Below are 11,560 nucleotides of genomic sequence, written 5' to 3'. Positions count from 1 at the left end.
CGCTCTGCTCGAATTGACTATCGTTAGATTGCAAGTGGAATGTAATCCAGAACCCCAACGGTAGTGATCACTTGCTAATCAAAATTTCCATCACCATTTGGTCGAATTCTTCTGAATCTATAAACATGGCATATGACCTCACAAGACACATTGACTGGAAAAAATATGCGGACGCGATTGCTCTAGCCATCAATTCCAGAGATGGTTTACCTCCATTGGAGGAGTATAACTTCCTTTCTCGTTTGATATATGACAGCGCGGTTCGCACTCAAACGAAACCCATCCCAGGTTCCACTATTCGTCGAAGGCCTCCCAATCTATGGTGGGATAGCCAGTGTTCCAAACTTTATGTAGAAAATCGAATGCATTTAAAGCTTTTCGGAAACGTGGAACCCCTGAAAATTTTCAAACGTATTTAGCCCTTGAAGATCAATTTAAAAACTTAATCAAAGGGAAAAAAGTGCTTATTGGCGAAATTTCGTGAGATTTGTCACGAGAAACGTCAATGAAAAAATTATGGAAAGTGGCTCGAAACATGAGAAATCGCTCTTCAACGAATGAAAGCGAAGAATATTCACATCGATGGATTTTTAATTTTGCACGGAAGGTTTGTCCTGATTCCGCTCCTGTGCAAAAAATTGTTCGAGATATACCACAAGGTAGGTGCGATCTTTATTCCGAGTTTTCGATGGTAGAATTCTCTCTTGCTCTCCTTTCATGTAACAATTCTGCTCCGGGATCGGATAGAATTAAGTTCAACTTGCTGAAAAACCTCCCTGATGTGGCGAAACATCGCTTGTTGAATTTATTCAATCGGTTTCTGGAGAATAATATTGTTCCAGAGGATTGGAGACAAGTACGAGTTATATCTATTCAAAAACCCGGAAAACCCGCGTGTATACGGAAATTGTTGGAGAAAATTATCTTGTTTCGCCTTGATCGATGGGTTGAAACGAATGGCCTACTCTCAGATACAAAATATGGGTTCCGCAGGGGCAAGGGGACGAATGATTGTCTTGCGTTGCTTTCTTCAGAAATTTAAATGGCTTACGCCGAAAAAAAACAAATGGCTTCAGTATTTTTGGACATAAAGGGGGCCTTCGATTCTGTTTCAATAGAGGTTTTGTCGGACAAATTACACTCTCGGGGTCTGCCGCCTCTGTTGAATAATATGTTATATAATTTGCTTTGTGAGAAACATTTGAACTTTTCTCACGGAGATTCGGCAGTAAGTCGGGTCTCTTACATTGGCCTCCCCCAGGGCTCATGTTTAAGCCCCCTTTTGTACAACTTCTATGTAAGCGACATCGACAATTGCCTTACACAAAATTGCAGCCTAAGACAACTTGCAGATGATGGAGTGGTGTCTGTCGTAGGATCAAACGAATCCGACCTGCAAGGACCCTTACAAGATACTTTGAACAATTTTTCAACCTGGGCCATTGGGCTAGGGATCGAATTCTCCACGGAGAAAACAGAGATGGTGGTTTTTTCTAGGAAGCATAGACCAGCAAAACCAAAGCTTCAACTTTTGGGTAAACCGATCACTCATGCTGTCATTCAAGTATCTTGGGGTCTGGTTCGACTCCAAATGTACTTGGGGGCCCATATTAGGTATCTGAGTAAAAAATGTCAACAAAGAATAAACTTTCTCCGTACAATTACCGGCACATGGTGGGGAGCCCATCCCGAAGATCTTATTATGTTGTATCGAACAACTATTCTCTCAGTGATGGAGTATGGCAGTTTCTGTTTTCAATCAGCTGCCAAAACACACCTCATTAAACTCGAGCGAATTCAGTATCTTTGTCTCCGTATTGCGTTGGGATGTATGCCCTCAACGCATACCATGAGTCTCGAGGTTTTGGCAGGCGTACTCCCACTAAAAGATCGCTTCAATTTATTATCTCTCGGTTAGACCTTGATTACATGTCCCATATATATGTTTTCCTTAAAGCTATAGATCTTCGTGTGTGATTGTCCCTACATCCTTATACCCTCCTTTCCTTCCTTTGCGGGTAATTCGTCCCCTTGCTATAAATAGTAGAATAAGTTGAAATGTAAATACACTATAGATATACGAATAGATTTAAGAAATGAGTGTTCATCAACATAGTTACAATTTCCTTATATCCCATCCTTCTCCTAAAAATATGTCACCCTCCTAAACTCGAGTACACCGCGAGTAATCGGGTAAACCGCGAGTAATAAATAAACAAACAACTCTTTTGAGCGAAATTGACGTTAATTATACTTTATTTTTCTTGCATGCTACAATCATGATATCTGTTTCACCTTTCATTTCTCAGCTACTAATCAATGATACAATACAAATTTATTTCGTGAAAAGTCACATCAATTAGCATATTGAATTTTTACGCGGTTGATACGTGCCACGTAAAAAAACCGCGTAAATTTCGAAATCCGCGTGAATTCTTAAAACCGTGTAAAAAGAGCCGCGTAAAATAAAACTGCGTAAAAAACGACATCAATGTTATACCAATTTCAGAGGTACGGAACTAAATCCCGCAGTGGATCACCTCATCGACCCAGATCACGTTCAATCATATTTAATTGGTTTTTATTAGTGGTTGGTTATTATTTGAATGTATATTGTATAAAATAGGAGGAGCTCTAACAAGATCCTTGCGCAGAAAAATCGGAAGGGTTCAGGTTAACTATGGAAAAATTATTCATGTTTAGTGAAGGTTCATGTTAATATTTTCTGAGAATTTTTACAAATAAAAAACTGCAGATATTTCGAGGCGATCCACGAATCTACCCAATTTTTGGATTTTTCAAAAGAATGAAAACGCTACTCAGCCAGGCTATACTTCATCGATCGGAACTAATGGTTACCGAGAGGGGCGGTATCTGACGAATATAAGCGGGAAGGTAGGAAGTCCTATTGAAGTATTCTCAGGTAAGTTTCAGCGACTTGAGGAACATGTAGCCGAGCATACAATACAGTGATAATCTACGAACCCCTTCCGTTTTTTAACTTCTTACAATTCTTAGCACGGTTTTTTGTAAGAACATCCGATGATAATCATATACCTGCTTGTGGGTTCATACTCTTTTTCCAACGTATAAACCAAATCATTTCTTCCGAGACCCCATCAACTCATCGCATATGAAATGCAGATTTAGCATTACAGCATTAAAAATATTCCACTTCTCACTTCCGATCGTTATTTGCTAACAAAACAAGGAATTTCTCTAGACGTAAATACTCGCAGGCTAACATTTACATTTCTGATGTATTCTTCATTAAAGTGAATGTTAGTGTTATTGTATGCAATTACCGTAGTTTAAAATTCTATTATGAGTTATGAATATACGACGCTCATATCAGAGATTTATACTTGTTGCTTGCTAGCTGTTCTGATCTGGTTCATCTTTAGATAAGCCTTAGGTTGTATGTGTGTTTGTGTGCAATCTTATTTTGTCTCTATTTTCCGGACTGTTTTAATAATTTAAATCGCGTTAAGTTATTATGTGGTTGTGGTGTACCTTTACAAAAACCTAGTGTCGTAAACGTGACATGTGACATTCGTTCGTGTTTCTTCTGAAGTGGGGTTGGCTTTGTTTAAAATCGCTATATTCTTCCTGCTATTGGACTCGTATATTTTTTATATATATATTAAAAAATAAGATTTAGAAATACATTAAAAATTTATAACAAATAAAATCGCTGTCTCTAAACATCATTTGTTGCTTGTAATGTTATTCTTCAATTTAATACAAAATTACTAGAGTTTGTCAACACTGTCCGCCTATGTACGCATTTTATATGTTTGAATAGATGCTTATCAAATACTTCAATGTTTAAAATGCAGAATCGGAGAACTATAACATTTTGTTTAAATCTTTGCATTTAACGAAAGTATACATCTATCATATTTATAAGGTGACACTTTTTGAGTAGGTTAGTACTTGCATTTCTTCATTGTGTTTTTTTGTTTATATTTATATGTAGAGGCAAAATTGACCAAACTTCCTCTCCAAACAAACGCCTCTGATAGCAGTGCTTGAGGAGAGGAAGTGGGATAATGAAAAATTCCCATGTTTGTTTGTGTATTCTATCATAGGTCACTTGTTGTTGAATAGTTTCAGTAAAAAATAGCTAACACTCTATTCAAATATAGGACTTCGATACGAATCGTTTCAACATTTGATAATAGAAAAAGGGCCCTAGTTTCGTTCGTTTGAATTTGTTCCGCTCATTACCACAGTTCATTTGCTCTATCTTCGTTCCTTACATGTGTATGTTATACATTTTACTAAGCACATACACGTCCTGTAAATGGTATAAAAAGGAGTAATGTTCTTTTTGGTCCAATGGGTTCCACTAGTTTCGTTATCATTCTCTTGTTTCAGTACTAGAAAGCACAATTGAGGATCGGTTTCCATACGTTACTGAAATTTCTAGCTTATATTACATTACCATAATGTAATATTTGTTGCCGAGCTGATCTTCTTTTTTTTGCAAAATAGACCATAATAAATCAACTTCGATTTATACACTATTAAAAAAGTAACAACAAAAATCTGCTAATAGTATTCCCTAGCATATCTCAAATCCGTGTTCTTGATTTATCTAAATCTATACACAAATCATAAACTTTTTTTATCAACCCCTGTTATAGTCATCGTGAAAACGGCTAAAATCAACTTTTCATTTCCTGTTGTTTCCCCAATTACTAAAAAAAATACGAGAAACAGCGTTCGCATTCTAATACTACCGTCTTAATACCGATTCGTTTCGCACCAGCCTGGATGGAAATGTATCAACGCTTCCCGTTGTTGTTGTCATTCGTCAGTGCACTGCGTCAATGTCTCGCTGAGCGCGGGAAATTTTCAGTTTATCCTTCGGTGTGTTATTTTCGCCCGATTCCAGCGCGAACATTTTCATCTTCTCCTTGAAGGACAACTTCTCCGGAACCGGTTCGGTTTTCTGCCTCTGCTGCTGTTCGGCCAAACGGCGCGTTCGTGGATCTCTGCGAGAGATTACAACAGTATGACATTGAGTGGAAACTAGAGGGAAAGAGAGGAATTATTCGTGGGTGAAATTTACCGATACACTTCCTGGGCTCCGATCACGCCTGGGGTAGCCTGAACCTGCACGTTCCAGCTTTCCGTCTCCGGACTCGTTGGAGTGTGCAGCATAGCTGGCATCGTTTCGTCAATGAAGCGCTAGGGGGTGAAAAAGGATAATGTAAGATTATAGCTGAATTTAGAGAATGGGACGACAATGGCGCCATAGTGGCGGGTGTATGAAGCAATGGTTTTATGGCACGAGGCAGCACTGCCAGGCAATTTAGTCTTTTCATTTTGCTGATGTGATTAAACATTTAACATGCTGTTTTATGAAGTGAACCATCAATTAAACAGTTTACTAGAAAGAAGAAGAAGTTCAAAGTAGATGAAAAACCTTGTGAAACGTTGAAACGTTGTGGGTGTAAATACATCGGTCATTTAAGCAATTTTGCATACTTGAAATCTCAAAAAAAGGATTAGACTACTTTTTGAAAAAGGTCAAATTTTTCTTCTTCCTTTTCTATAAAAAAATATAACTCTAAACCTATATTATCTACAAAAGTGAAAGGATAAAATGTAGGAAATTGTTCAAATTTCCATAGAAGATAGCAAAAAATGTTTAGACTGAAAAAAAAATATTTTAAAAATTTAAATTCATTTTTCTTGCAAACATATTTTTTTAAATTCTCAAAAAATTATATGAATAGCCCTTACAGTTTCCAACAAGTCACCCAAACATCAGAAGATGGGCACTTTTACAGAAAAAAAAAGTTTTTCTAATAGCAACTGTTTCATGTTTCTTTGAAAAAATTACAACAAATCCTAATTTTGATTAAATTCAAGATAGCGATATAGCGTATTCGTCAAAGTTTTAGATCTTATTAAAATATGCACTTTTGTCGAAGACAACAGCTTTCTATCTTTTATAGTTTCTAGTATACTGGCATTTATGTATGGAGACTTCTGAAAAAAAATATCTTTTTACTCATAACATTTTTGTGTGTAAATTCTTGCGTTTGACATGTTCTTGATAGAGAAAAGAAACACATAAAAATGTTATAAGTTAAACATGATTAGTAATTTTTAAAGGAAACATGAAAAAGTAGTTGTTGGAAAAACTCTTTCCCTATCTCCCGATGATCCTGGGTGATCTGTTGGAAATTGTAATAGGTATTCATATATATTATTCCCAGAATTAAAAAAAATCCTTTTTTTAGAAAAATGAATTTCAATTTTCAAAATATTTTTTATCTGCGATGTCTGCAGCAGAAATAAACGTTTTTGACAAAAACTGTAATGTAGAATTGCAGGATAAGCTGCGAATGTGGCATTTCTGATCTGACTTAACCAGTAGAATGAACACCTGGTCACATGCAGTTCATTCTGTCACTTACTGTAAAATGAACCTCTAATGGCATCCGATACGAGTAGAGGGGAAGAATTGCGTGATGGTGACGTGACAATTGTCGTATCACTTCACATGCCGCTAGACATCAGCAAAAACATGATTTCCAACAGTCCAAAATTTCTTAACGGGTTTCCATCCCTTCTTCCTGGGGGACCTCGGAGAAGGGTTCTCCCGTATGATAGATGGCACGTTTACCGGATCAACGCTACCTAGACATATGGATCCTGGAGGAGACCACGGTGAACTAGTCGTTTTGAGACTGGAAAGAAACTTCCTAATAACCCCTTCACGCTAAGGACATCAATTGAAAAATTGTAAGGGGTTGTATCTAGGACACGACCGCATATTTTCGACGTAGAACTGCGCAATTATATTATGCAATCCACTTGTTTATCACATCGAGTATAATTTCAGAATGCATCGAAATTTTTGTAATAGATTGTGCTCTTCGTTACAAGTAAATTTGATGAACGTCCTTTTACGTTTGATATGATGCCTAGAACTACCAAAATATATGAACGGAAGAATTGTCAAACGATCATTGCATTTTACATTTCCCTCTGAAATTATTACACATCTCATGTTTACGTAGTTCTCGAACCGCGAAAGTCCATTCACTTCTAGTATCTGAAATGACGATTTTCCCAGGCTTATCAGTTTAAAAGTACGTTTAAGGGAAACATATTCCGGTCTTCACAACGACAAGCGAGGACAAAAGTACTCAACACCAAAGAATACCCCTGTATTAGCAAAGCGGATTCCCTCAGGCACATTGATTTTGAAGTCTGTTCTAGGGAAACACAGATCGTGGGAACAAAAATACCCCCGACTTGCATGTATATTTGCAAATAGGATTTCCACAGGTACATCGATTTAGAAGTCTGTGTTGGGGAAACCGTAAATCGGGCCAATGAAAACTTGACACTTAGGGCGTTCAGATAACGCGTGACATTTTACATTTATTCAATTGTTCATCTCATGGAAAATGACATTTAATTAATTGTGATAGACGCGGAGAAATATTCACTGTCAATTGATGCAAACATCTTTTCGATCTGTTAAGAAATGTTCGAGTTATGAGTATTCGAAATACGTGTAGGGTTAGCACCCAAATCGGCAGAACAAATATATGGGAAGGAAATTCTTCCAGTTTTCATTATTTTAAACCGTTTAGAGATTAGCGAATTGTTATGTGTAGCATATCAAACAAATCTTACAGAATTTTCGATTCAATTGGCATGCAAATCATGAGAATTCGTTGACAGTGAAAATAGTTATTAACGTTAACTTTATTTCATAAAAACGTGATCTTTTTTCTGATTTGGCACCCTTCCTGAAAGACGTAGTTCTACGTCAAAACGCAATACAGGTCGGACTCGATTACATGTTATTCGATTATATACAGTTTTGGACTCGATTATATACAGTTTGAAAAAAAATATTTTTTACATTTATTAAAATATTACCTTTCAACATTAAGGTGAAATTTAAGTGGCTCTTATAAGTACATTGGGGTCAAAACTGTGATTTTTGAAGATTGAAAAAATCGGAGTTTTCAAAAAAAATAATTTTGATTTAAAATAGCTTATAATTGCATGAAACGTCGAGATACTATTGTCATCTAAAACAAAAAAAAATATTCAAAAATCTACACTCTCATTTCGAGGGTGCCCATAGCATTTTGTAATTTTGGTACAGTGTGCGATGAAGTGTTGCTCTAATTTACTCCAAAATTTAATCGATCGGCTAGAAAAAACGGTTGAACGTATCAATATGAAATGTTCACAGAGGTTTAGGGGAGACACTATGCTAAAAATTTACCTGTTAATATTAAAATTTATTGCAATATTTGCAAAATTACAGAATATTTTCTAAAACACCATAAGAAACGTAATTTTGTAACTTTTTTAAAATCGATGCAACAAATTCAAATTATTGTTTTTCGTTAATGCAACAAATTAACTTCATACAAAATTTGTAGGAGTTTTCACAACTACATATCCGTTTGCGGTGCGATAATTATTTACTGAATTATTTATCATCAAATATGAAGGGGAAACTTTCCATTAGAACTACAAGAACGTTTTATGAATCAAATGAAAGCTGTTTAATAAGATCAATTGGATTTGATATTGAGCTGTTTAACAAAAAAATGTGTTAGTCTACACAAAGTTTGAAAAAACAGAAAGAAATCGATTTTTTATTGCTTCCAGATATTTTTGCCAACTATATCTGTATACACCCAGATAAAAATATGCTCATAGCATATTCCAAAACATGAAGCTTTAAGCTTCAAAATGATATGCATCCCAACTTCATACGATGATTTTTCACAAAGTTACAGCATTTCAAAAATCACTTTGCACTCTGTTTTTCTAACTTTATTGTCGAGTGTATATCTAAATAAAAATACATGCTAAAATACTATATTTTATGCAAGTAGATGTATTTATTACGTACATGCAATATTAGAATGCAATATATTTTATTCCCTGTAAAAAAATCAAAATTTTATATTTCGGTAATTAAACATCACACCGGTCAAAATGACCAGTTTGGTAGAAATAGGTACATAACAAATGTCGGTAGTTCTAGTGTTAAACAATAACCAAAATTTCCGAACACTTAAATTTATTCCTTGCATCCGGAAAAAAATAACGAAAATTCATTATTTTTCGACCTTCCAGACAGGGACCCCCCCTTAAGCCAATCGTCTGCAAATATGTGAACCGTGAAAACTCATCAACTGAGGATAGTCAGGAGAGTATGGAACCATCGGCCTTCGTATTAGTTTGGATCCCAGTTTTTACTTCTACCAGCAGTTGAAGTTGCCATCTGCTCTACGATGGACCGTGTTCAATTCATTTTTCACCATCAAATGAACTTCACGGCGTAATGAAATGACCCCCACTCCCAGGCAGAACTCAATTTCCTCTTTCATTTGAAAAATGTGGATGTGTTCCCGGTGGGTAAATATTGGAGCTAGCCATTATTGGTGTAACAACTTTTCAGCATCAGAAATCAAGTTTTTGTTTCACTTTTAATGGACGTTAAAAAAATTGTTTACGCGGGCGACGAGGCATATGTTGGGGTGGAGTAGTAGTGGTGGAGTCAGAGATGCCAACCTTCCCGATTTTTCAGGATTTCCCAGACTTTTTAGTACGCTCCCTGATATCCTGACGAACACTCAATATATCCTGATTTTTCTGAAATGATCCTGATTTTTCCTGATTTTTATACTCTTTACATTATTCGTAATAAATATACTGGTTTCCATGTCAAAGTTTTCTATCATGATAGTTCTCCGGTCCGCACTTGTATATATCTTACATTAAGTTAAATTCTCCAGACGTAAAGCTGGACTTATTTTTTTATCTCTACTCTCAATTATTTCGTGGCTTTCCAAAACAGTGCTAGAAAATTTCATGAAGCCAGATTGTCTGACGAATTTATGAAATTACAACAAGCTTTATTGAGGATAGTGTGTATGTAGATGTATCCCCTCTGTATACGTTTCAGAGTGTGAAATTACTCAAAGGATTTTTTTTTAAATCCACGGTCAATATAAAAAGAATTTATATGTAATTTGTTTGTCTGATTCAAAGTAGAATCAACTTCGACGATGGGCCATGGTAAATATATCTATAACCGTACTAAATATCATAAAAATTAGGAAAAATTCAACAAGCTGATCCACTGCTTATATGTTTTCCTCATTTGTTGAGTAAAGATTCATTCCAAAGTATGGACGATGAATTCAGTGAAAATTTGAATATTGATTTCTCTGCATTTGACTGTTGTGATGATGTAGTTTTTTTGGAAAAATATAAACGATCAAAAGATTAGGCGAAACTCTAGCATTTCCGCTTATGCGAGGATTTATACCATGCTTATTAATTCTTTTACATATCCGGTCTTCGCCCGAAGAAAGGTATACTCTGTTTCTGGTGGGATTTGGAATGGATTCTGTATTATGAGCTACTACCAAGCAACCTGTTTCTCACATGTATGGCTCGCAGCAGTTTTCGACGAGGAAACAACCAGTTTATGGGAGGATACAATATTTAAGCTATGTGGAAGATGGCGGAAGATTGTGAAACAGAACTATAGATATAAAATTAAATTATAATGCTTTGATTGAAAATTATGTTTCCTAAAAATCGACATTAACTTTTTGGACAACCCATTATTAGCTATCCTGATTTATCCTGATTTTTATTTTCATTCTTCCTGATTTTTAAAACTTATAGTTGGCAACCCTGGGTGGAGTGAAGTCAGGTTGAATAGAGAGTCCTGACAATTATAGCGAATTCGTTTTTGTTCAGTTTCAAGAGTTTCAACCCCAGTGCCGCACTAAATGCTGTCAAAACGTTTTTTTATTCACTCAGTTGCGCACTCAGTGTCGCACTAGTTCGCACCGAAAGCTGCTAGTTTCGCACTGAGATGCTTCACGGGTTAGCACTCGGGTTCACCAATACAACTATACTGAACTGTCAAGTTCCGAGTATTGTTTTGGAAAATCTAGAAATGAAGACTATGAAAATGGAGAAGCTACTACTCTTGCTTTTGTATTATTGGAATCGTAATCCAATTCGGATTCTGATTTTGAAGAGTATAGTCGTGTAGACGGCATTAAGCTCCGTGTGCTTTCATTGGGAGGCGAAAATTATTATGGATATTCAGGAGGAATAAACATGCTCTCAAAATAAAAATTATGAATGAAAATTTACTTTAACGTATCGAATATTTATTTTATGTGATGAAATAAGAGGGTTTTTTCCGATATCGCAGAAACATTGAACGAAAACTGTGTCTAACGATGATTTTATATTATGATAGTAATTATTTGTGGAACAAACAGGAAATGCATCGACAAATGGTTAAGTGAGTGTCAGGACTACATGTGTTAGGTAATCAAACAATATGAAGTAAAAAATGTCATTCAAACTTTTATATTTTTACACTGCACTTGGCCCTTCTTATCTGATAGAGAATAATTTACCTCAGAAGCACTAATATCGCCACCAGACGTCGACACTGTACATTTGTCGTCGCAAATATAAACAAATCAGACTATATAACACACACCAACTAACCAACGCATTCGTGAAA

General features: G+C 35.8%; 1 protein-coding gene across 13 annotated transcripts in view; it reads right to left on the bottom strand.

The window, feature by feature from the left end:
- Window positions 1-3,241: 3,241 nt before the first annotated feature.
- The window catches only part of LOC129762197 (afadin), a 294,629-nt gene continuing 286,310 nt past the window's right edge, over window positions 3,242-11,560 (bottom strand). For all 13 annotated transcript variants that reach the window (XM_055760233.1, XM_055760231.1, XM_055760229.1 and 10 more), the window contains 2 exons: window positions 5,078-5,196; window positions 3,242-5,000 (listed from right to left, as the gene is read on the bottom strand). In XM_055760233.1, the coding sequence (XP_055616208.1) occupies window positions 4,820-5,000; window positions 5,078-5,196 (300 nt within the window). In that variant the 3' untranslated portion in view covers window positions 3,242-4,819. The remainder of the gene's footprint in view (window positions 5,001-5,077; window positions 5,197-11,560) is intronic.

Source organism: Toxorhynchites rutilus, chromosome 1 (assembly GCF_029784135.1).
Source record: "Toxorhynchites rutilus septentrionalis strain SRP chromosome 1, ASM2978413v1, whole genome shotgun sequence".
Classification (NCBI taxonomy): Eukaryota; Metazoa; Arthropoda; class Insecta; order Diptera; family Culicidae; genus Toxorhynchites; species Toxorhynchites rutilus.
This window is presented reverse-complemented; position numbering and strand designations above follow the sequence as displayed.